The sequence below is a fragment of the Piliocolobus tephrosceles genome, chromosome 13 (genome assembly GCF_002776525.5).
Source record: "Piliocolobus tephrosceles isolate RC106 chromosome 13, ASM277652v3, whole genome shotgun sequence".
NCBI lineage: Eukaryota > Metazoa > Chordata > Mammalia > Primates > Cercopithecidae > Piliocolobus > Piliocolobus tephrosceles.
This window is the reverse complement of record NC_045446.1, coordinates 14,655,940-14,683,307: the sequence shown is the minus strand read 5'-3', so window position 1 is coordinate 14,683,307 and position 27,368 is coordinate 14,655,940. Positions and strand designations below refer to the sequence as shown.

At 35.7% G+C, this 27,368-nt stretch overlaps 2 protein-coding genes and 1 non-coding gene across 3 annotated transcripts in view; all 3 read right to left on the bottom strand.

Moving 5' to 3' along the window:
- The window catches only part of LOC111544855 (olfactory receptor 5B12-like), a 54,481-nt gene extending 50,359 nt beyond the window's left edge, over nt 1-4,122 (bottom strand). The window contains exons 1-2 of the mRNA XM_023215545.2: nt 3,547-4,122; nt 1,749-1,878 (exon numbers count right to left, since the gene is read on the bottom strand). The gene's annotated coding sequence lies outside the window, so the exon portion shown is untranslated. The remainder of the gene's footprint in view (nt 1-1,748; nt 1,879-3,546) is intronic.
- A 9,036-nt stretch (nt 4,123-13,158) lies between these two features.
- The window catches only part of LOC111544856 (olfactory receptor 5B2), a 36,127-nt gene continuing 21,917 nt past the window's right edge, over nt 13,159-27,368 (bottom strand). Inside the window, exons 2-4 of the mRNA XM_023215548.2 lie at nt 18,453-18,507; nt 15,861-15,920; nt 13,159-15,093 (exon numbers count right to left, since the gene is read on the bottom strand). Of these exons, the coding sequence (XP_023071316.2) occupies nt 14,136-15,065 (930 nt within the window). The 5' untranslated portion in view covers nt 15,066-15,093; nt 15,861-15,920; nt 18,453-18,507 and the 3' untranslated portion in view covers nt 13,159-14,135. The remainder of the gene's footprint in view (nt 15,094-15,860; nt 15,921-18,452; nt 18,508-27,368) is intronic.
- LOC111545001 lies at nt 20,483-20,590 on the bottom strand. The gene has a single exon (XR_002732313.1). It is a non-coding gene; the product is annotated as a U6 spliceosomal RNA (small nuclear RNA).

Below are 27,368 nucleotides of genomic sequence, written 5' to 3'. Positions count from 1 at the left end.
GTCCACAGTGTCTATTGTTCCCATATTTAGGTCCATGTGTTCTCATCATTTAGCCCTCACTTATTAGTGAGGACATGAGGTATTTGGTTTTCTGTTATTGTGTTACTTTGCTTAAGATTATGGCCTCCAGATTCATCCACATTGCTGCAAAGGATGTGATTTCATTTTTTATGGCTATGTAGTATTCCAAAAATCTGGTGTACAGATTTCTTCAAAAACTTAAAACAGAGCTACTATTTGACCCAGTATATACCCAAAAGGTAATAAGTCATTTACTAAAAAGACAAATACGTATGGTCAACCTAAATGCCCTTCAATGATACATTGGGTAAAGAAATGTGGTACATATACACCACAGAATATTATGCAGCCATAAAAAAGAACGAGATCATCTCCTTTGCAGGGACATAGATGGATCTGGAAGCCATTATCCTCGCAAACTAATGTGGAAACAGAAAATCAAATACTGCATGCTCTCATTTTTAAGTGGGAGCTGAATGATGAAAAGACATGGACGCATGGTCGAGAACAACACACACTGGGGTCTGTCAAAGGGTGGTGGGTAGGAGGAGGGAGAGCATCAGGAAGAAGAGCTAATGGATGCTGTCTTAATACCTAGGTGACAGGATGATCTGTACAGCTAATCACCATGGCACATCTTTAGCTATGTAACAAACCTGCATATCCTGCATGTGTACCCCTGAACTTTAAAGTTGGACATTTTTTTTAAAAAGACACATGTACCTGTAAGATCATCAGCACACTATTCACAACAACAAATGTATAGAATCAACCCTGGTGCCCATCAGTGGTAGACTGGATAAAGAAGTTGTGGTACATATACACCATGGAATATTACACAGCCATGAAAATAAGAATGAAATCAAGAACAATACTTTAAATCTTTGTATTTGGATTGGGGTCTTTAGAAGGGTATCCAACCAATGCTAATTACTGTTTCCTACTGTCTTTCTCTGAAACACTTGGCAACTTCACTTCCCAAGCCTGAGGTATGAAGATGTTATGTTGCTAACTTTAATATACATGACTGCTTTTAGCATACACTATGTTCTACCAATAATAAAAACTTTATATATAAATGATGCGTGTGTGTATGTGTGTGTGTGTGTGAGAGACAGAGAGAGAGGTATTATTATTGTTGAACAATTACTTTATCATTAAGAACATTGAGAATTTGAGAAGTGATGTGATGCTCCAAAATTATATGGCTAGTTTGAGAGTCAAGATTCAAGAGTTAAATCCATCTTCAATCTAATCAAAAGTCAAAACTTTCAGCCACATCACTGTCAACATATGTAGATGTGCTAATAATAGTAAGAATGAGATTATTTAAAAAAGTTAAAATACAGGTCATAGCTTGTTAATTCATTTAGCACCCTTTTATAGTTTAAAGAAGGAACATTTCCCTCTTTTTTGTTTGTTTTTGTTTTCTTACCGCTTATGAGAAGCCAATACATAACGAACAGATAAAATTACCACCTAGTCAATCAGAGTATCATCTATCTCATCTTTTGTTCATATCTTTGGAGGAAGAAGCATGTTTCATAAGAACCATTAAATTTCCTATAATGGAACATTTATGCCCTATGCCCACCTCAGTATTTTAGAAAAAAATGTTGAAAACACCTATTTTTGCTCTCAAGTAACTTATAGTAGGTGTAGCTGCCCCACTGCTGTTGCATGAGTTTCACTTCTCTCTAAAATGTTTCTTAGATATAGAAGCTTACCTTACAGCTAGAAGAGCAGAAACAGTCAATACAGAACAGTTTGTCTGTAATCAGAAAATCAGCCATGGAATATTGCATTAATATGTTTGGAGAAGCTTGCTCTCAGGTACTGGTCAACAGGTTTCATGGTCTCCAGGCATGGAAAAATAAAGGGAAGAGCATTAAGATGGAACAAGTCCTGAATCTCCTATTAATTCTTTCTGGGAACTTAAAGGAGTTACTTATCTTCCCCTTTCTCGAGAAAATAAACATGTTAAGATTACCTCTCTCACATAATTCACAGAATTGCATGTGTAAATAACAAGTAAGTGAGGGCTGTAAAACATCTTGCTAAGGGGTCATCGTGCGAAAGTCAGTCAACGTAATTTTTCACTTGGGATGTTTTCCCTGAGCAGGGTTGAAGGTTCATAGCAAAGCCTCAGGTCAGAAGGCATGCATGAACTAAAAACAATTATCCTTTAGATGAATAAATGATGATCCGTGGAGCTTTGTACACAGTGTGGTCTCTCTAAAACTACATCATGTTGGGAGTCATGTTGGGATTTCATATGCTAACATACGGAGATATGAGGAGAATTATAAGGGCATGGAGATCTCTGGAGATGTTCCCTGTGAGAGGATCTACAGCTCCTCATTCTACTTTCCTGGCGAAGAAGCCATTAAAGCTGCCAGTGGGGATCAAGCTTATTATTTTTAATATACGCACATAATTTGTGTGCATATTAAATTTGTTATTTCTTTTTTCATTCTCTAATGAATGCATAATTTACATACAGTAATACCCAGTATTAATACACACTTTACTGTATAGTTCTAAGAATTTTGTCAAATATATGGTCACATAATGACTACAACAATTACATTAAAAACATTTTCTAAGCCTACTTTTTGGTAACCTCTTTTCCCCCACCCACTATCCTGGCAACAAGTAAATTGTTTTTGTCCAAATAATTTTGCTTTTGCTAGAATGTCTTTAAATATAATCCTAGAATATGTAGTCTTTGAGTCTGGCATCTTTCACTTTCACTTAGCAATTGAAATCCATATATATTGTTGCCTCTGTCAGAGTTAAATCTTTTTTATTGTAGAAGAATATTGCATTATGTGGACATTATAGATTGTTTTTCTCATTGTGCAACTGAGGAACATTTGTACAGGTTTTAGAGTTTGGTGAGTAGAAATAAAGCTGATTTAAGCATTTCATTAAAGATTTCTGGGCGAGGCACTGTAGCTCATGCCTGTAATCCTAGCACTTTGGGAGGCTGAGGTGGGTGGATCACTTGAGGTAAGAAGTTTAAGACCAGCCTGGTCAACATGGTGAAGCTCAGTCTCTACTAAAAATACAAAAATTAGCCAGGCAGGGTGGTAGGCACCTGTAATCCCAGCTCCTCAGGAGGCTGAGGCAGGAGAATTGCTTGAAGCTGGGAGACAGAGGCGGAGGCTGCAGTGAGCCAAGATTGTGCCTCTGTATGACAGCCTGTGTGATAGAGTGAGAGTCTGTCTCAAAAAAAAAAAAAAAAAAGATGTCTGAGGTGAACATAGATTTTCACTTCATTTGAATAAATATTGATGAGTCAGACTGAATTGTTGTATGGTAGGCACACATTTATCTGAATAAGAAACTGTCAACATCTTTTCTGAAGATACTCTATTATTTTGAATTCCCACTAGCAGTCCATTCAAATTGTCTCACCTCTGTATCAGCATTTTATATTTAAAATTTTTTTAATTTAATTTTTTTTTTACTTCTTTTTGTTTTTCTCTAAGACATCTCCTTAAGAATTTTCTTAACACTTACCTACCTTATCACTACAGTTCTGGCCTGGGGATGCTTTTCTTTTCCAACAAAGGAGACAGATTCATCCTTTTGCACAGATTCATCGTTTGCACTGTTGCTTCTGAGCCCACAGTACACTCCCAAGCAGACTTATCACATCTCTCTTAGTACAAGCGAGTGTCATGGTTAAACATTTGTTCTGTGCACCATGGTTGCTTCACCTCAAATTTGAGTAAGAAATGTAGCCTTTCCAATTTCAGCTTCCTTCTGTAAGGAAGAAGAAAATATTATCTTGTCATTCACGAAAGATTTTCAAAAAGATAATCACATGACATATTTATAGAACACAATACACTTTCTACCACATATCAGGTGTTCAATAGGTTAAATATTAATATTTATTATTTATAATATTTTCCATAGATAGGTCACAAAAATAGTGGTACACAAACAATCCACCTACTTTTCTACATGTGTATGCCCCATTCCAGCTAGGCGGGACATGTAATAGTTCTAGATAATGAACTATAGAAAAAATTGTTGTGTTGGTTGAAACATACATACTACTCTCCAGTTATCTCATCTCCTGCTATGATAATCAAAAGGCTTAATGTTCCAGCAGGTGCAGAAACAGATGATGATACCTTCATCAGCAGGTGTCTTTGAGTGACCACATACAGCTTTTCACTTAGCCAGACAACCTGTGTGACAGACATGTAGTAGCATAAGTAAGAAATAAATCTGTAGGATGCTGAATATTTATCTTCCAAAATATCAGATTCTAATACTTGGAATTGGTAAATTATACCTTATATGACAATTGCTTTGCAGTTATGATCAAATTAAGGATAGTGAGATGGAGATTAATCTAAATTATTCAGTGGGCTGTAAATGCAGTTACCAGTTCCTTCTAAGATGGGGGCAGGAAAAATGACAGATTAGAATATTTTAAGGGCCTGTTACTCCACAGAAACACAAAAAAGCAAGCAAAAATTGGCACAATCAACTTTGTCTGAACTCTGGAAAATAGTCAAGGATCTACAGAAACAAAGAGAATGATGATTCAAGAAAAAGGTGACCTCACATGACATTTTTAGGAAGTATCTGTTAAACTGCTATGTGACCACAAGTAAAGAAACAAAGACATCAGAGGCCACATATGACAATAAATACATTCTTTCAAATATTTTAATAAAACTCAGTAAATAAACAACTGTACTCAGAGCAAGCAAAAACAAATGAAACTGGGGGCAGGAGGGGAGATAATTTGACTTCCAGAATTACCATACTATAATATTAAAAATGTCAAACTTTCAACCGAAAATAAGAGACATATGAAGGATCAAGAAACCATTTCCAATTTACAAGAAAACCGAAATTGTCCTGAGGAAGCATAACTGTTATACCTAGAAGACAAAAATCTTAAATCAATTGCCTTAAATGGGCTCAAAGGGATTAAGGGGAAAAATTGACAAGGAACTAAAGAAAACTAGGACAACAGTGTTTCAATACATAGTAAATATCAATTAAAAATACAAATTACTTTTAAAAAAACAGAATTTCTGGAGCTGAAAATTACAATGAGTGAAATAAAAATTCACCAGAGGGTTTTAACAGTATTTGACAAAAGAAGAAAAAAAATCAGTGGATTTCTTTCCTTCCTTCCTCCCTCCCTTCCTCTTCCCCTCCCTCCCTCCCTCCCTCTGTCCCTTCTTCTCTCTCTTCTTTCCTTCCTCCCTTCCTCCCTTCCTTCCTTCCTTCCTTCCTTCCTTCCTTCCTTCTTTCTTTTCTTCCTTCTTTCTTTTTGAGACAAAGTCTTACTCTGTCACCCATGCTGTAGTACAGTGGTGTAATCATGGCTCACTACAGTCTCCACTTCTTGGCTGTAAATGATCCTCCTGCCTCACCCTCCCAAGTAGCTGGGGCCACAGGCATGCACCAATACACCTGGATACATTTTCTTTTTTTTTGTTTGTTTTTGAGTCAAGATTTTGTCATGTTGTCCAGGCTGGTTTCGAACTTCTAAGTTCAAGTGATCCATCTGCCTCAGACTCCCAAAGTACTGGTATTATAGATATGAGCCACCATGTCTGGCCAAATCAGTGAATTTCTAGACATGTCAATTAAAGCAATCTGGTCTCAGGAGAAGAAAGGAAAACAGAATGAAGACAAAATGGAAAGAGCTTGAGACCTCTTGCATGCCATCAAGTATACCAACGTGAGCACAAATAGAGTGCAAGAATGAGAGGTCAAAAAAGGAAAAGTTAGTAAGAAATATTTGAAGAACTATGGCCACTAACTTCCCAAACTTCCCAAACTTGATTAACTTCCTATATAGGTGAAAGTTTACAGAGGTGTTTGGGTCATGAGAGCTCAGCTCTCATGAATGGGTAGTTCCCTTCATAGGCTAATAGATTAATGAATTCATGGGTTAATGTATTAATTAGTTTTCATGGGACTTGGACTTGTGGCTTTATAAAAAGAGGAGATCTGAGCTAGCATGCTCAGTCCTCTCACCATATGATGCCCTATGCTGCTATGAGACTTTGCAGGGAGTCCCCACCAGCAAGAAGGCCCTCACCAGATGTGGACTGCTTATTCTCTAAAACTGTGAGAAATAAATTTATTTTTAAAAATAAACTATCTAGTTTTAAGCATCCTGTTATGAGCAACATTAAATGAACCAAGGCAATTAATGATGTTGAACAACTTTTCATATCCCTGTTGACCTTTTGTATGCCTTCTTTGGAAAAATAGTTATTCAAGACTTTTACTTATTTTTAAACAGAATTAATTTTTACTATTGATTTGTAGGAATTCCTTATATATTTTATTTTTTCAGATGGGGGTCTCATTCTGTCACCTGGCTGAAGTGCAGTGGCACAATCATGGCTCACTGCAGCCTCAGCATCCTGGCTTCAAATGATCCTTCGACCTCAGCCTCCTGAGTAGCTGGGACTATAGGCATGCACCACCATACCTGGCTAATTTTTAAAACGTTTTGTAGAAATGGTGTCTCACCATATTGCTCAGGCTGGTCTCAAACTCCTGGCCTCAAGCTACCCTTCTGCTTTGGTCTCACAAGTGTGAGCTACCATGCCCAGCCCTCCTTATACACTTTAAATAGTAACACTTACCAAATGTAATGTTGGTAAATATTGTCTCCTATTCTGTAAGTTGCCTTTCTATGTTTTTGATGGTTTCCATCACTATGCAGAAACAGTTTGTTGTAGTTCCACTTATTTAAGCTTTTGTTGCCTGTGCATTTGGTGTCATATTCAAGATATCATAGCCGAGGGTAATGACAAAAAGTTTATTCCTTAGTTTTTTTTTCCTAGGGGTTTCAGGATTCAAGTATATGTTTAATTTTGCATCTATTTGAATTTATTTTTGTGTATGGTATAAGATAAAGATTCGTTTGAGTAAAATATTTTGCAAAGATTCTACTTTTGCATGTAGATATGCAGATTTCCCAATACTATTTCTTGAAGAGACTTTCCTTTTCTCATTATGTATCCCGGGCTCCCTTGTCTTCCATATGTCTATCTTTATAGAAATATAATACTGTTTTCTTTACTGTAGTCTTTGTAATATATTCTGAAATCAGAACTGTAATGTCTCCAGCTTTTTTCTTCTTTGTCGGGATTGTCTTGGCTATTTAGAGTCTTCTGTGGTTTCGTATTAATTTTAAGACTATTTTTCCATTTCTGTAAAAAGATGCCATTGGAAATTTTAAGGCGGTCACATTGAATCTGTAGTTTGCATTTCGTAGTAGGAGCATTTTAACATCATTAATTCTTCCAATTCATGAACACAGATATCTTCCAATTTATTTGAGTCTTCTTCAATTTCTTTCACTATTTCTTGTTATCTTTTAAGTGTATGTCTTTCACCTTCTTGGTTAACTTTATTTCTAAGTATTTCATCGTTTTTCATGTTGTTGTAAATAGGATTTTTTAAACTTTTTTTCAGGTAGATTATTGTTAGTGTATAGATATGCAACTGATTTTTGTGTGTTGATATTGTATCCTGCAGCTGTACTAAATTCATTAGTTCTAATAGGTGTTTCCTAGTAGGTTTTAAGATTTTCTGCATATAAGATGACATCTTCCATGAACAGAGACAGTTTTGCCTATTTCAGTGTCTTTTATTTCTTTCTCTTACCTAATTGTTCTGGTTAGGACTTTCAGTACTATGGCCAATAGGAGTGGTATGAGTGGGCATCCTTGTCTTGTTTCTGATTTTAAAGAAAAATCTTTCAATTTTTAACCTTTGAGTATGATACTAGCTGTGGGCTTTTCATATAGGCTTTATTATGTTAGAGTACATTTCTTCTATATCTAGCCTGGTTAGAGTTTTTATTATTGAAAGGTGTTAAATTTCATTGAATACTTTTCTGCAACTATTCAGATGATCTTGTGATATTTATCATTCATTCTGTTAATGTTGTCTTTCATATTAATTGATTTAAACCATGCTTTCACCCTAGAGGTAAATTCCACCTGATTATGGTGTATGATTCTTTTATTGTGCTATTGTGTTAGATTTACTAGTATTTTGTTCAGGAATTATTACCTACAGTCATCAAAAATATTGTCTGTAGTTTCCATTTCTTGTGGTACATTTTCCTTGTTTTGAACATGAGAATAATGCTAGCCACATAAATTTAGTTTAAAAATGTTCTTTTTGGCCGGACGCGGTGGCTCAAGCCTGTAATCCCAGCACTTTGGGAGGCCGAGACGGGCGGATCACGAGGTCAGGAGATCGAGACCATCCTGGCTAACACGGTGAAACCCCGTCTCTACTAAAAAATACAAAAAACTAGCCGGGCGAGGTGGCGGGCGCCTGTAGTCCCAGCTACTCGGGAGGCTGAGGCAGAAGAATGGCGTAAAGCCGGGAGGGGGAGCTTGCAGTGAGCTGAGATCCGGCCACTGTACTCCAGCCTGGGCGGCAGAGTGAGACTCCGTCTCAAAAAAAAAAAAAAAAAAAAAAAGTTCTTTTTTCTTCAGTTATTTGGAAGAGTGTGATAATAATTAACCTTTCCTCTTTTTAAAAATGTGTGGTAAATTTCACCAGAGAAGTTATCTGGTTCTGGGATTTAATTTGAGGGAGGTTTTTGATTACTGATTCAGTCTCTTTACTCATTATTGGTCTGTCCAGACTTCGTATTTTTTGTGATTCGGTCTTGGTATGTTTTATGAATCTAGGAATTTATTCATTTCTTCTTGGTTATCCAGTCTTGGTAAAAAATTGTTAATAGTAGTCTTTTATAATCTTTTTTACTTTGGTGGCATCAGTTATAATTTCACATTTTTCATTTTTTAAAAAATTGAATCAAAATTTCTCTTTTTTGCTTTAAGTCTAGCTAAGCATTTGTCAATTTTATCTTTTCAAAAAACTAACTCTTACTTTGACTGATTTTTCTATTAGTTTTCTATTTTTTAGTTTTTTTCTGCTCTCATATTTATTTTTTCCTTCCTTTTTCTAATTTTTAATTTAATTTGTTCCAGTTCTTTGAAGTATACAGTTAGATTGTTTATTTGAGATCTTTCTTTTTTAATGTAGCCATTTATTGTTATAAACTTCCTTCTTAGTACTGTTTTTGCTACATCCCATCAGCTTTGGTATGTTGTGTTTTTGTTTTCATTTGTCTCAAGATATATTCTTTTTTATTATTTTATTTTATTTTTAATTAAAAACAATAATTATATATATTTAAGGGGTAAAGAGTATTTCAATATATGTGTATACTGTGGAATAATCAAATTGGAATAATCAAATCAGAATAATCAGCAAACCAATAAAATCAGAGATGAAAAAGAAGACATTACAACTGATACTAAAGAACTACAAAGGATGATAAGAAACTGCTGTAGACAATTATATCCCAACAAATTGGAAAACCTAGAATAAATAGATAAATTCCTGGACATACAAAACCTATTAAGATTGAATTTAAAAAACAGAATATCTGAACAGACCAACAAAGAGTATTTGAAACTGAATCAGTAATAAGTCTTTAATCAAAGAAAAGTGCCAGACCTCATGGCTTCACTGCTGAATTCTACAAAAAAAAAAATAAGTTCTTTAGAATTTTTCACAAACTATAGAAAATAATTGAAAATAATGGAACACTTCCAAACTCATGCTATGAGGTGATAATTACCCTAAAACCAAAACCAGACCAGGACACAGAAAGAAAGAGAGCTATAGGCCAATATTCCTGATGAGTGCAGATGCAAAAATAGTCAACAAAATGCTAGCAATAAAAACTCAACAGTACATTAAAAAGATCATTCACCATGATCAAGTGGGATTTATACCAGGGATACAAGGATGGTTTAACACATGCAAATCAATAAATGTGATACATCACATTAACAAAGAAAGGATAAAAACATGACTATTTCAATAGATGCAGAAAAAGCATTTGACAAAATTCAATCCCTTCATGATAAAACCTCAACAAATCAGGTATAGAAGGACTATAATCTTCATATAATAAAGGCAGCATACAATAAATCCACAGCCAACATTGTATTGAATGAAAAAGAGTTGAAAGCTCTTCCTCTAAATTCTCAAACAAGACAAGGATGCCCACTTTCACCACCACCATTCAGCATAGTACTGGAAGTTTTAGCAAGAATAATTAGGTAGGAGAAAGAACAGAATGTAGTGAAATCAGAAAGGAGGTAGTCAAATTGTTCCTGTATGCAGATGACATTATCTTATATGCAGGAAATCCTAAAGACTCCACCAAAAAACTGTTAGAACTAATAAACAAATATAGTAAAATTGCAAGATAAAAAGACAACATACAAAAATTAGTAATGTTTCCATACATCAATATCAAACTCTCTGAGAGAAATAAAGAAAGCAATCCCACTTATGATAGCTGCAAAAAACAATAAAATACTTAGCAATAAATTTATCCAAGGAGGTAAAGTATATCTACAAGGAGAACTACAAAACAGTGATGAGAGAAATCGTAGCTAACACAAATAGAAAAACACACCATGCTTATGGGTTGAAAAAATTAATATCATCTATTAAAATGATTATAGTGCTCAAAGCAGTCTACAGTTTCAATGCAATCCCTATCAAAATACCAATATTATTTTTCAGAGTTAGAAAAAAGCAATTCAAAAATTCATATGAAACCACAAAATACCCTAAATAGCCAAAACAATCTCATGCAAAAACAGAAAAAGCTGGAGGCTTTACACTCTCTGACCTTGACATGTGCTGTAAAGCTATAGTAACCAAAACAGCATGGTGTTGGTATAAAAACAGATACACAGACCAACAGAACAAAATAGAGAGCACAAAAATAAATGCAGGAATTTACAGTCAATTGATTTTCAATAAAGGAGTCAAGAGCACTTAATGGGGTAAAAACAGCTTCTTCAATAATTGGTGCTGGGAAAACTAGATATCCACATGAAAAAGAATAAAACTAGACTATATCTCACCATATACAAAAATTAACTCTAAATGAATTAAGGACTTCAATGTAATACCCAAAATTATAAAACTACTAGAAGAAAACATGGGAAAATGTTTCATGACATTGGTCCACACAAGGACTTTTTAGAGAAGACCCCAAAAGCAGCAACAACAAAAGCAAAAATAAATAAATGGGACCACATCAAACTAAAAAGCTTTGGCACAGCAAAGGAAACAATCAGCAGAGAAAAGAGACAACATACAGAATGAGAGAAAATATTTGAAAAGTATACATTCGACAAGAGGTCGATATCCAGAGAAATGTAAATCGAAACCACAATGAGATATCACCTTGCCCCAGTTTTAAAATAGCTATTAACAAAAAGATTAAATATAATAAATGTGGCAAAGATGTGGAGAAAGGGGAACTCTTACTGTTGGTGGGAATATAAGCTAGTAGAGTCATTATGGAAAACAGTATGGAGGTTCCTCAAAAAATTAAAAATAGAACTACTACATGATCCAGTAATCCAACTACTGGGCATATATCCAAAGGAAATCGAATCAGTGTGTTAAAAAAAATCTGTACTCCAGTGTTTATTGCAGCACTATGTATAATAGACAACATATGGAATCAACCTAAATGCCCATCAACAGATGAATGGATAAAGATACTGCTGTATATATACACAATAGAACACTATTCAGCCTTACAAAAGATGAAATCTTGTCATTTGCAATAACATGGATGAATCTGGAGTACATTATATTAAGTGAAATGTTGGGCACAGAAAGACAAATACTGCATCATCGCACTTATATGTAGAATCAAAAAAACTGATCCCAGAGAAGTTGAAAGTAGAATAGTAGTTAGCAGCAACTCGGGAGAATAGTGGAGAGGCAGAGATGGTGAAGGGTTTGTCAGCAGGTACAATCTTACAATTAGATAAGAATTAGTTCTGGTACTCTATTGTGCAGTAGGGTGAGTCTAGCTAACAAAAATGCATTATATATTTTCAAATATCTAAAAGAGGGGATTTTGAACATTCTTACAACAAAGAAATGATAAATGTTTAAGGTGATTCATATGCTAATTTTCATCAATGAACAATGTATACATTTGTCAAAATACCACATTGTGCCCCATAAATATGTACGATTATTATGTTTCAATAAAAGGAAGAATATCCTGCTGTATTTGACAAGATGGATGATCCTGGAGGACAATATGCTAAGTGAAATAAGCGAGTCATAGAAGGACAAAATACTGCATGATTCTACTTACATAAGGTATCTAAAATAGACTTACAGAAAAAGAGAGGACAGTGGTGGCTGTCAGGGGCTGTGGTGGGAGTGGGGGAAATAGGGGGCTGAGCTACAGTTAAATAGGTATAAAGTTTCAGTTATAAAAAATGAATACGTTTTAGAGATGTGCTTACAACATAATGCCTATAATTAATAATACTATATTGTACACTTAAAAATTGTTAAAAGAGTAGATCTTATAATAAGTGTTCTTATCACAATTAAAAGAAAAAAAGCCATGATGCTGAAATAAAGACTAATGGACATGGGAGATAATAATTTTAGATGCACAGTTAAATTGGGCTCTCTGAGTATATAATATTTAAAATGACATATAAGGAAAGAACATGGTAGGCAAAGAGGCCAAGATGGACAGCATTCTGCGGTGTGAATGTGCTTCTTGTGTTCAAGAAATAAACAAAGATTAATTTGCTGAATCATAGAGAGCAAGGAGAATTTTCGAAGAAAATGAAAGAAGTGGCAGCAGAGAGGTTAAGCAACTTTTGTAGGCCGCAGTTAGAAAATTTACTCTAAGTACAATCAGAATCTAGATTTGGGGCATAAAAGCAAAATTTTAGTTTTATACATGTTATTTTTGAGACATCAGTGAGAAGTTTAATAAAAACCTGAAAATATAAGCATCTCAGGATGGAGCATTAAAGAACACCTATAATCAGAGTATGAGTACAAGATAAAAAGCCAACAAGGAAAACCAGCAGAACATGCAGCAAAGTTGGAGAAAGAAAATACCAGTTAAACCACACATGTTTATAGCAGCTTTATTCATAACTGCCAACACTTGGGAAGCAACCAAAATATCCTTCAGTAGGTAAATGAATAAAGTGTGATACCACTTGACAATAGACAATATTCAGTGCTAAAATGAAATGAGCTATCAAGCCATGAAAAGACATGGAGAAAACAGATGCATATTACTATGTGAAAGAAGCCAATATGGAAAGGTTACATACCATATGATTTCAACTATCTGACATTCTGGAGAAAGCAAAACTGTAGAGACAGAAAAAGACCAGTAGTTGTCAGGGATTAAGGGAAGAAGGAAGAATCAATAAGTAGAGCATAGAAGAGCTTTAGAGCAGTGAAACTACTCAATATGATACTATAATGATAAATACATGTCATTGTACATTTGTCCAAATCCATAGAAGGGACAACAGCAAGAGTGAATCCTAATGTAAACTATGGTCTTGGGATGATAATGATGTATCAATGTAGGTTCATCAATTGTAAAAAAATGTAGCACTCTGTTGGAGGATATCTACAATGAGGGAGGGTACACGTATGTGGGGGCAGAAGGTATATGGGAAATCTCTGTACTTACCTCTCCATTTTAATGTGAACATAAAACTGTTCTTAAAAAGTCTATTCAAAAATAAATTTACACTATAATACTAAATTAATTACTTAAGTCCTTTATATAAAAACTAGCCACACTCCACTTACTTCTGAGTAAATTTCTCCTTCTAATGCCTATGTGCCCACAAGGGCATAAACATGTACATTTTTGTGGGCTTGTTGGTGTCCCTGTTTAACAAGTATGTTTGCATTGGAATATGGTAGAGAAAATGCAAGTGGAACAAGTGAGTGAACCAAATGTCATTAGTAAGGTTTGACCAGCAAGTTCCAAAAATCCTAACATTTCCCTTTAGCCTTCCTTGTTCAGGTGTTACATTTCTGAGAATGTTTTATTTTTATTACATAATTGACTTCTAAAGAGGTAAGAATATCACCTCATGAACTTAAATGTATTGTGGGGTTTCAAATGTAACTCATTGCGTGAGGAAGGTCTGAGATGAGTGAAACATTTTTGTGTATACAACAGTGTTAAAATTCCAATCTTATAGAAATGTTTGCCTTCTCAACACTTTCTTGAATGCATTCTTGACTTCTCTGTTCCTCAGGCTGTAGACCACAGGGTTCAGCATGGGGATGATCATAGCGTAGAACACAGATGCCATTTTGTCTGTGTCCATGGAGTGGCTGGAGCTGGGCTGCAAGTACATGAAGATGACTGTCCCATAGAAGATGGAGACTGCAGTGAAGTGAGAGGCACAGGTGGATAACGCTTTTTGGTGTCCCTTAGCTGAATGAATCTTCAAGATGGTGATGAATATGAACAAGTAGGAGATAAAGATAACTAGAAGAGCAAAAAAGATATTAAAGCTTGACATAAAAACCAGAAGCGCCTCACTAATGTGTTTATCAGAGCCAGACAGAGCCATGACTGCTGGAACATCACAGAAAAAGTGATGTACCAGATTGGACTTACAGAAAGAGAGACTGAATATGCCCCCAACGTGGAATGAGGCATTTAGGAAGCCACAGACATATGAGCCTAGGGCCAGATGAGCACATACACTGGCCGTCATGGTGGTGGTGTAGTGTAGGGGTTTGCACACTGCTGCATAGCGGTCATAGGCCATTGAGGCCAACAAGTAATTTTCCACAGTGGCCAAGGCTACAAAGAAGAACATCTGAACAGCACATGCATTGTAGGAGATGACCTTGTCTCCTCTAAGGAATCCAGCCATGACCTTGGGAGTGACAGTTAAGGAGTATCCAAAGTCCACCAGAGACAGGTTACTGAGGAAAAAGTACATGGGTGTGTGGAGATAAGAGTCCATCAGGATCAGCAGCATCATCCCCACGTTCCCACACAGAGTGAGGAGGTAGATGAAGGTGAACAAGATAAAGAGGGGAACTTGTAATTCTGGGGCATTGGTTAGTCCTAGAAGTATGAACTTTGTCATTTCTGTACAATTCTCCATCGGTATTATCAGGGAATCATAAGATGTCCTGTAGCAATGAGAAATAAAGCAATAGAGTGATAAACAAAAAAGAGATTTAGAAATGTATAAATACTATATGCATTATGTAATTAGAGCAACAATTCATACTTCAAAATTCTATAGATCTAAAGCATAGGCTTAATAACAATCTTTAATGCATTATCTACACAGTTGCAATCAGTTGAATCCAGGGGATCTTTATAAATAATATCCCAATGTTTCCATTTTATAAATGTATAAACTGCTATGTAGTATATTTAATGATGTGTCCAAGATGACTCACCTGGAACTAATTTTTCTGCCAATTCAGTTTTCCCTAATCCAGTAAAACTTATATATTTATGTTGCTCACATACTGGGAACTGCTCTAGGCAATTTGTATGTATATTGATTCCTCTCAACAATATAATGAGGTTGATTAGTTATTGCATTTATTTAATTTGTGAGGCTCACAAGATTAAGTCATTTATTCATATATACACAAGTGTTAATAGTCAAGCCTATCTTCTGGCTCAGGAGAGTTGTTCTCAAGTTCAATGGTTTAAATTGAATCTAAATCAAATTGAATGTGAAGCAATTTACAATTACTCATTGTCTTTGTTGGTGCAAACTTAGGCAGGTTTCACAGTGAGGTAACTGAGAGGAAAACGCACATTAACGGTCTCAGGACAGCTGAAGAAGTAGAGAAATGTACAAGCAGCAAAGGCAATTCTGAGGGGAAGGCGGCATCAGATATAGAGCATGGGATTGGGAAGAGGTGCATATCAGCCCTACCATTTACTACTTAGGCAGCATCCGTCCCAGACTAACTTCCCCGAACCTTGTTTATTTTACCTGCAGAATGAAAATATTAATGAGATCAACCTCAAGGCATTATTTTGAAAATTCAGTGAAATAATACATTTTTACAACAATAAACAAAATGTTAAATGTTTAGCACAGTCTGGTGAGAGCTAGGTATAATGTTATTGTTAGAATGGAATGATGATCTCTGTTAGTTCTATAAAGGAGGATGGCAGGGCTTTGTATGTTGGTAAATCTTGAAGTCTTGTAGTAGCCCCTTCTTCAATTTGTCTTTCCTCATATACTAGGGCTACTGAGATTTTCTGTGCCTCCCAATAATTCTCATTCTGTCTTTTTTTCACCCAAATGATTGACTGCTCCAGCAATTCCATGTGAACCATTCTTCTGTTTAATTTCTTCCTTGAAACTTACATTTTAGCTCGGTTTCACAGCATCTCCTTTACTTAAACTCATTCTTTTCTTTCATTTTTGTCATCTCTTAGTTGAATGCAGACCCTTATAGTTTAAAATGCATTGTTCGTGGGTTTCCTTTAGTCTGCAGATCTGCAGATCTGTTTTGGTGGCAGGTTCTAAGTTGCAAAATTATTATTTAGATCAGTTCTTGCATATGAATAGTGTTTTAAATTAGATAGGGCATTCATCCTCTAACTACTATTCATCTGCTAACTACTATTGCCTACTGTCTTTCCACACTGCGTAAGTTTAGCCCATGAAAGCCTTATGTTTGCCAAACTTAACTCACATAACCACTTTTAGAATATACTATGTTCTACAACAGATGTTAAGAACTTTTCATATAAATGTTTATGTGTGTGTGTGTGTGTGTGTGGTAAGTATTATTGTTATTACTATTTTATCATTACAAGAATTTGATATTTGAAAAGTTTTGTGATATTCTACAATTATACAACTAGTATGGAGAATAGTCAAGATTCACAATTGAAACCGAGTTCCAACCTAATCAAAATTTGTGCTTTTAGCTACTTCACAACGAGCATTAGATGTGCTAGTCATAATAAGGATGAGATTATGGGGGAAAGGTTACAATTCTGTATGCATCTTGCTAACTTATTTAGTTCCTTTTATAGTCTGAAGAGGTGTCAATTCACACTTCTGTTATTTTTGTTTGTTTTACTTCCAGTAGAAGCCTAACTGATAGTGAGTAAGATGAAATTACCACCTACTTAATCAGAGCATCATCTATCTTATTTTTTTCATCTTCTTTAGGGAAGCAGTATGATATTTCACAAGTATCACTGAACACCCTACCAATGGAAGTTTTGACATCTCTATACTCCAGCCTCAGCATATGTTTTTATAAAAAGAAATTTAAAGCATCTACTCCTGTTCTAAAATAATATGGTATCTATAGCTGTCCCACTGCTTTTGCACAAATTCCCTATTTTACTAAATGTATATGTGGAACATAGAAGCTTACCTTGTGCCTGGAAAAAAAGAGATATTCTATCCTGAATACTAAGTCTAAAGTTGGAAATTCAGTCATGGAATAATGTATAAATACTATTAGAAAAAAAATCTGTCTCAGGTAGTGGTCAAAAGCCTCCAAGTTCTCTACAGCAAGGAAAGATAGAATAAAAAAACACTAACATCAATAAACTAAATTAAATATAACTGCTAATGTTAGGAATGACCTCTAACACATAAAGCATTCACTATGTGCAGATTCTCTTTTATGTATTTTGCATACATTAGCTCAAAAAAGTAGAAAGTAAAGGTGCATTGTAGGTGAAAAATAGGATTCTATGTAAGCTTTGATTTTGCTGTGTGTGTATGTGTGTGTGTACACATGCATGTGGTCACCCATTATGGGTCACAATGTAAATCGTGTGGATTCCTTATTTTAAAAAATCTAAAGCTTTCAATCAAGAGCCTCTGAATAGCCTGTGCAAAGTTAGGCATGAGACTGTACTTCAGTAACACAGAACCATGTATTTTTTAATGTGCTCACTGATCATTTGCTGACTCATTTATTTATTCATTTATTCATTTAGATACATTCATTCATTGCCTCAACAAATATTTAGAGTGTCCTTCATTTTCTAAATGCTCTTCTAAGCACATGGATTTTTTTGTGTGTATAAGGTTATTTTGTTTTTTGTTTTTTACTTTTAAGTTCAGGGATACATATACAGGTTTGTTACGTAGGCATATTTGCATCATGAGGGTTTGTTTTACATATTATTTCATCACCCAGGTATTAAGCCTGGGACCCATTAGTTATTTTTTCTGATCCTCTCCCTCCTCCTATCCTCCACCCTTCAATAGGCCCCAATGTCTGTTGCCCTCTAAGCATATGAATTTTAAATGATGAGAATAGTACCATCTTCTATTATTTGAATAAAATCACCATTTTCCTAATTAATGGAGATTGTTGTAACACCTGGACTGTGGCTAAATAGCGTGAGAGCATGAAAATATTTAAAGCTGGGATACTAAACTCTGGATGTATTCAGTGGGAAAATGTTTGCCCTCGAACTTTTATATAGCACATATTCTATTACTACAACCTAAACAGACCATAGAACTGAGCTAGAAACTTACCTTGCTCTTCAAGGAAGATGACACACTTTCAGTTGGTCTCTTCAAATTGCAAGTCCTACTCAAAGAAGAAAGAAAAGCTCCTATTTAAGAAGTTGTTATTTAATGTCTAGTCACAAATATTGAAGTTCTCTACAGGGAGGGAGATTTAAGGAAAAAGTGATGATTAGGTGGAGATTAGAAAATGTTCTCCAACTTGTCACACAGGACTGCTGCTGTGAGGAAAAATAGAAGTCTCTGAATGCATTCTGTAAAGTGCTAAAGCGCTCTAAGAAGGGATCATCATATCCACAATGAACATCATTTTTAGCTGGGGGTTTTATCCCTGGCCATTGTTGCAGACTCAGAGTAATATACCAGTGTGAAATAAGGCCACTTAGTACAATGGACAACCTTTTACACTGAGATCAATAAATGATCACCAAAAGGTGACACACAGGGTGGAACCTCTAACATGATGTTAAATAGAGTCATGTTGGGATGTTAGAGACCAATGACTGGGAACTAACAATAATTGAGAAATTTGAACATACATAAAGTTCTCAGGGGACAAGTTACCCGTGAGGATAACCAGAATCTCTCACTCCAATCATCGAGAGAAGCAACAACTAAACTGTGCATGGAAGCCTGGTTCTGTTTTCTTAGGAAGAACACTAGTATATTTACTTTACTCGGAGTTATTTCTTCTTGGTAGTGTGAACATCTTCAGAGAAGATTCATCATTAACTTTTCTGGCAGAAATCAGACAGAATCATGAGCGGCATAACAGAAACTAGGCTAAAGTATTATGTAAGTCATGTTGGCCCATGGCAGCATAACTTCCCAAAATTCATATTGAGATTAGAGGTTATATAAACACTTATGCACTTCGAATTCTCTCATTAATAAAATAGAAATGAGTATGTTTTCTTCTGAGATAGTAGAATGGATGCTTTGCCAGAATCCTTGCCCACTTGGAAATAGCAAGTAGTGTGTAGAGATTCACACTGTGAACTTGTATCCAAGAAGAAACATGATTGTTCAACATAAAAGTGAAAGAAAATTTTGGATACTGCTGAAAACAAGACAGACAGCAGCCCAAATGGAAATCTGTGAATCAATCCCTCCATATGTGAGAGGGGGAGTGCTCCATAATACACATTTCCACCAGGAAGCCAGGAAACCTAGACCATCGGGAACTTTTTGAGCTTCCCAAAACCTGGATCAGACTTGGGGAACAGTCAAGGGACTGTGAGAAGGAAGAGCACTGGGAAGTACCCCACATGCACTCCCGGGCTTAAGGACCAATGGAAGGTGGTCATTCCTGAAGCTAACTCATAGTGGGTTGCACAGGAACCTGCCAGCTAGCATTGGTGGCAGTCACTGGTTTGTAGAGTCATTAGCCAGGGATTTATGATCTTAACTTGATTGGAGGAGGAATCCACACAGCCAGAATGGAGAGGCAAGAATAGCATGGGCTTCAGCTGTGGACAATGGAATTGGGAACCCACCTTGCAGGACCAGACCAGGAGGGTTTGAGTCTAAGAGGAGTGGTTTTGGCCAGGGTAGAAAGTTTTGCAGCCTGGAACGTTTTCACAGTCTAAAGGCAAACTGCATTTGAGTTGGCTAACTGTCCCAACTCACTGTTAGTGTCCGGCTGTGGTCAGGACACAGGTCAGGATAGAGTCTAAATGTTCTCACCCTCAAAATGATAACTTTTTGAGGTAATGCATATGTTAATTAGCTAGCTTTAGCCATTCTAGAATGTATATATATTTCAAAAAATTATGTTGTACACAATAAATATGTATTATTTAGTCAATCAATTAAAAATAAGTTAAAAATATTTTCACTGAATACTCATAAGTGTACAAAATGAAAACTTTTATTAAATTATCTAAAGTTATGCTTAGGGAGAAATTCCTAGAAAAAAATAAAAACTGAAAATCAATTATTTCAGCATCCAGATCAAGAAGATAAAAAAGAAGAGAAAATTAAACCAAAGGTAATAGAAGAAAATAATAAAAGTTAAATTGTATACTAATGAAATAATAAAAATCATATAACTTCTTCACGAATTTGTGTGTCATCCTTGCGCAGGGGCCACGCTAATCTTCTCTGTATCGTTCCAATTTTAGTATATGTGCTGCCGAAGCGAGCACAAAAATCATATAACTTCTAAAAACCAAAGCCAAAACTTGATATTTTAAAAATACTAATTAAGTTTATTAATCCCTAACAAAACTTATCAATAAATAGAAAAGGCACAAATTACCAATATCTGGAATGAAAAAAGTATTATTAAAAATTTAATCTGAGACTGTTATGAATTACTTAAAGCCACTAATTTTTTAATGTATATAAAATTTATAAATTCCTAGAAGAAAACTTACTAAAACTAACACAAGAATCAAGAAAAAATTTAACAGTCTTCTATTTATATAGAAAACTTAGATCTAAGTATAGATTTATTTATTTATTTATTTTTGAGGGATGGAGTCTTGCTCAGTCTCCCAGGCTGGAGTGCAGTGTGCGATCTCGGCTCACTGCAAGCTCTGCCTCCGGGGTTCACACCATTCTCCTGCTTTAGCCTCCTGAGTAACTGGGACTATAGGTGCCCGCCACCACGCCTGGCCAATTTTTTTGTATTTTTAGTAGAGATCGGGTTTCACTGTGTTAGCCAGGATGGTTTCGATCTCCTGACCTCGTGATCCACCCGCTTTGGCCTCCCAAAGTGCTGGGTTTACAGGCGTCAGCCACTGCACCCGGCCTAAGTATAAAAATTTTTTAAACTTTCTCTCTAAGATAAAAAGATTCCCCAAGGCACATATATTTTCAATGATGAAACCTAGTCATTTCATTTAAAAATAATACCAAAATTACCAAGGCCTGGCAAAAAAAAGAAAAAGAAGAAAACTTTCCAAGTTATTTTTTTAGGTCAACATAGTGTTTACATTCTGAGATAATTTAAAGACAAAATATTAATATTAATACGTGAATTTAACAAGGCCAGTGGTTACAGGATCAATATACTAATATAATTATATTTCTATATACCAACAATAAATAGAAAATAAAATAAATAAACAGCACCTCACACTGACATCAAAATGACCGAATATATATAAATAAATCTCAAAAATGTAGTTGTACAAGATTTCTGCACAAAAAAAGCTACAAAACATTACTGACAGAAAATAAAGAGGCTATGGTAGATGGAAGGATATACCATATTCATGGATCAAAAGACCTTCTATTGTGACTTTAAAAAGAAAAAGTCCTTTCTCCCAATATTAATCTACCAATGCAGTGCAGTCCAAATCTTAACATGTATTTTACAGATTGATTCTAAAATTTATATGAAAATATAAAGAAAAAATACTCAAGATAACTTTGAAAAAACAAAGAAGGCTGAAAGACATATACAACCATACATCAAAACTTTCTATAAAGCAAAAACATTGTGTATTGGCACAAGAAGTATATAGAACAATTAAACAGAATGGAGAATCTGGACACAGAATCACTAATGTGCAGTAACCCAATTAATGAAAAATACATCTCCTAAGGACACCTCATCAGTTACAGTCCCCACTCTAAAATCCAGACAAAAAAATGAGAGCTTTATTGCAGTGACTGTGGTTCTGAAAGTCAGCTAATCAAAAGTTTATCTCTGTAAAGTTTACAGTTACTGGTGTAAACTTAAAAAGTGTTCTTACACTTTTACAGTTTAATGACAATCCAATTCCAAACACTTTGACTTCAGAAAGCCTATTAAATTCTGGGTTCAAAAATTATTTTCAAAAGGGAGAAGTTACTCATTTTAAAATTTATTTTGGAATGTTGATCTATTAGCTGGAGCAACAGCAACCATTTTGAATCATAGGATGAAAAACACACTTAGAGCTGTAGGGCAGAGACCTGAAAAGAACTTCAGTCCTTAATTTTTTCTTGAAGATGCCATATATTCTGTCACTAACCGGTGTACTTCAATCCTGGAGTTAGTACAGATACCACAAGTTAAGGGCTCAATCCTCCACAAGACTGCCCTCACTTCAGATGCCAGAGGCACTTCAGGTCACCCCAGATCACTCACACTTTTGACTGGCTATAAATTCAGGGGTTTCCACAACCCTCTAAAGTTTAATAATTCACTAGAATGACTCATGGAACTCAAGAAAGTACTGTGCTTATAATTACAGTTTTATTATAAAGAATATAGATCAGGACGAGCCAAAGGAAAAGATACGAAGTGTGAGGTCTAAGAAGGTTCCAAACATAGAGCTTCTTCTCATGGCACACTCCAGCACATGAGTGTGTTCACCAACCAGGGTGCTCAACTGAGCTTTGGCATCCTAAGTTTTTATTGAGGTTTTACGGTATAGGCATAATTGATTATATTTCAGCCACACAAGCTCAATTTCCAGTCCCACTTCTCTCACTGGAGGCAGTCTGGCTCAAGGCCCCAACCTTCTAATCACATGGGTGGTCTTTCTGGCTCAGGATTTTGCACATACACTGGCAAGGGTGTGTGTCTGGAGGGGTATATGTGGCATGTGTCACTTTTCCACGTACCAACTTTTCAGGAATGATCATTTTGAGTCCCATATTTAATGCTACCACAGAGTTTTCCACAAATACAGAGCCTCTTGTGAATGCTGGCTCTTTTTGTTTCTCTGCCTTGTTCTATAATATCATTGTTAATGTTCTATTCTTTGATTTGTTTCATGAGCATTGTTATGCTTCATGACTTAATAGATGCTATGTATATATTCCCTTTAGGTATCACATATTTGGTAATATAAACCAACTGTTTTTTAATTGTAAAAAAATGACTGGATGACTTCTGCCTCGCCTTAAGGTATGCTAAGTAAATCCAACACTTTTGTTGTTGTTTTTGTTTTGTTTTGTGTTGCTTTTGTTTTTGTTTTAGACAGAATCTTGTTCTGTCACCAGGCTGGAGTGCAGTGGCACAATCTCAGCTCACTGCAACCTGCACCTTCCTGGTTCAAGTGATTCTCCTGCTTCCGCCTCCCAAGTAGCTGGGACTACAGGCCTGCACCGCTGCGCCCAGTTAATTTTTGTATTTTTAGTAGAGACAGGGTTTCACTATATTGGCCAGGATGGTCTGGATCTCTTAACCTCGTGATCCACCTGCCTTGGCCTCCCGAAGTGCTGGGATTACAGGCATGAGCCACCGCACCCAGCCAAATCCAACACTTTTTAAGGCTTCCTGGGGGAAGGCAATCCCAAGTCTCTGTGTACCAATTTCCCTTCTCCAGTTTCAGCACCATAACCACCAGCATCCTTATGGGGTGATGTTGGAGGGAGACTTACTAGGAGAAGCAAGTTGTGGCTTCCCCTTTGCTCTGGATCTAGAAGAATCTTATTTCATCCCTTTGAATATACCATTCTGTCCATAAGTGGATTCCTTGGCATTCCATGCCCAATCTCAAAAGTCTAAATTCTAGGTTTCTGTTTCAGATTCGAAAAAAATGAATGAGCTCCTTTACTTCTCTTAGCCTCATTTTCCATATCTTTTTAATTAAATTAGTAATATGTAGTCCTGTAGCTTGGGAATGAAATAAGACAAAGGACATTCAATATTTGGCAAAGCACTCAACCTATTTAAAAATATCACTTTTGTTATCAGAAAGTATTAGCTGAGATCATTCTGACTAAAGGAAGGCAGCGGTGTCACTATGAGAGCAAGGGCCCCAGTAAGGGGGTCCTTGAAGACCTCATTAAAAGAAAAGCAAATCAAGTAAACAAGGTTGCCCAGGCAGCAGGTTGTTTCCACTACAGTGAGCTTGAATAAAGCCAGATCGAGATTTAAGGGTCTGGTGATTGATGTCTTGAAGGGGATTATACGACATGGAGATCTTAGAGGACAATTTCTCCTGGGAATGCATCTACAGCTCCATGTCTCATGTACTGAATATTTTAATTTAAATTTTGCCTGTAGGGACCAAGTTCTAAAGTAATTTGCTAAGGAAAGTCAGGGGTAGGTGAATTTTTATTTCTTCTCCAATATGCCTATTAGTTATCAAAAACAAAGAAAAAGAGACTTAATTTTCTTGGTAGCAATAGATGTGGTCACCAGGACAGTGAAAGGAACACAGTCTGGAACTTTCAACTAGTCACAAAGACTTTAGACAACATAATTTCCATGTCAAGTGGGACTTTTCTTCTTTCTTTTTGCAAATAAACATTTTGTGTGTTGATTGTGCCTCTTGACTCCTGAAGCCATCACCTGACCGATACTAAAATCTGGCACGTGGCTGGTACTCCCACTTTATACTCTGAATATTAATATTTGTTCTCTTTCCTGTACTGTGTGTTGCACAACTTTATATGAAATTTTATATCTTGGGCTTATTACAACTACAAGTAAATTGTGTGGCTTTTCTTGTGGTCCATTTCCATGTAGTGACTAAGAAATCCAACTTCCTTACATGCCTGTAGTCCCAGCTACTGAGGAGGCGGAGGAATAAGAATCACCTGGGCCCAAGAGGTTGAGGCTACAGTGAGTGGTGATTGCACCACTGCACTCCAGCCTGGGTGGCACAGTTAGACTTTGTCTCAAAAAAAATTACATTTTAATTTTAAATGACTTTAGAGTCAAATCACAACTCCTGTTCCACCATTGTGCCACAATCATGTTGTCTATTTCTTTTACCACATCTTTGTTAACTCTTATTAGTTCCCAAGTTCCATTTGGAGTCCATTTGTCTAGAAAGAGGAAGAGAAGGCTTAGCCATGTTTTACAAATACAGTGTTTTATCTAAGAAAATATCAAATCACTTCTATTATGATTGCTTGCTCCTGAAAGCAAACAAGGAGTAGGTGACAAAAGATGTACAGCTCCCAAGAATAACATGGTTCCAGTTATCTTTTGTTGTGTAATGAACCGCTTCAAAATTTAATGCCTTAAAACACGTATTTTAATCATTAGTCTTCAGTCTGAGTACAGCTTTGTAGGGACAACCCATCTCTGCTGTATTCAGCAGTGGCTGGAGCACCTCAAAGCCTGAACACTATAATCATCAGAAGGCTCACCTACCTGAGTCACAAAAAATCAAACAGCTGGGAACTGGTATAGATGAAATTCCTAAAGTGTCTCTTTAACTATCTCTGTATTCGCTCTACTTTGTTCTCTCTAGCATGGTGGCTTCAGAATAGGACTTCTTATACACTCACCCAAAACTCCCATAATGCATGTTCTAAGACAAAGACCCAAGCAAAAGCTATATTGCCTTCTAAGACCTAGCTTCACAGATGTGCACGGTGGCACCCACCTGTAATCCCCGTATTTGGTAGGCTGAGAATGGTGGATCACTTGAGCTCAGGAGTTTGAGATCAGCTACAGCAACATGGCAAACTCCTGTCTTTATGCAAAATCAAAAAAATTAGCCAGGCATGTTGGCTCATACCTGTAATACCAGCTACTCAGGAGACTGAGGTGGGAGAATCACTTGAGCCCAGGAGATCAAGGCTGCAGTGAGCCAAGATCACACCACTGAACTGTAGCTGCCAACAGAGCAAGACTCCATCTAAAAAAAGAAGGAAGGAAGGAAGGAAGGAAAGAAGGAAGGAAGGAAGGAAGAAAAGAAAGAAAAGGCTGACTCACAGACAGAAAAAAATAAGCAGATTATAGAAACTGCTTGTGAGATAAGCCAAATACTTTAAAGTAGCAATTATAAATATGCTCAAAGACCTAAAGTAAACTATGCTTAAATAAGTAAAGTAAGGCATGATGGCAATGCCTCATCCAAATAGAGACTATGAATAAATATAAATTACTTGAAAAAGAACCTAATGGAAATTCTGGTGTTGAAAATCATAATAAATGAATAGATTTGAACTTTCAGAAGAAAGAATTAGTAAACTTAAATCATTAGAAACTATACAATCTGAAGAACAAAGAGAACAAAAACTGAAGAAAAATGAACAGAGTATCATCAAAATTTAATACCATAAAGCATATCAACCTATACATGATGGGAGTCCTAGAGAGAGAGAGAAGAAAAAGAATGCAGTAGAAAGATACTGCCCCCAAAAATGACTGAAAACTTCCCAATTAGAAGAAAAGTATAAATCTGTATATCCAAGAAACTCAATGAACTCCTAATAGGATACACATATAGAAATACCACCACAAATATGCAAACATCCAAAGAAAAAAGAAAAATCTTGAAATCACCAAGAGAAAAATGACTTATCACTAAAAAAAAAAAAAAAACTCCAAGAAGATTAACAGCTGACTTCTTATGAGAAACAATGAAGGCCAGAAAGCAGTGCATAGCATATGCAAAGTGCCTACAGAAAAGTACAGTCAATCAAGAATCTTATAACCAGTAAAACTATCTTTCAGAAATGAAATGGAAATAAAGGCATTCCCAGATAAACAAAAACTGAATTCAATGTTGGGAGACCCAACACTTATTATAATATTACAAAGGAAGTTCATTGAACTGAAACCAAATAACTCCAGACAGCAGTACTATTAAACACAAAAAACAAACAGCATCTATAAAGATAATTAGGCAAATATAACAAGACAATATAAATGCATATTGCTCCTCCCTTCTTCTCTGTCCTGATTTATAAATCAATTGTATGAAGTTTGTATATATATGTGTGTGTGTGTGTGTGTATGTGTGTGTGTAGGGGGTATACATATATATACATATATAATTGTTGAGACTACATATATACATTTAGTATCTTTATTAATAATATCATTAAAAGGGTGAGAGGATGTGAAGTTATACTGGATTAAGATATGACACCAGGCAATAAATTAAGAAGGTAAAATAATAAATAAAAGTTATTAATATGTTCTCACTATTTTTTTCTTCGCTCAGCTTTTTAAAAAGCATAAAATTATAACAACATATTGTTGAGTTTATAACACATCGAAATATAATCTATATAACA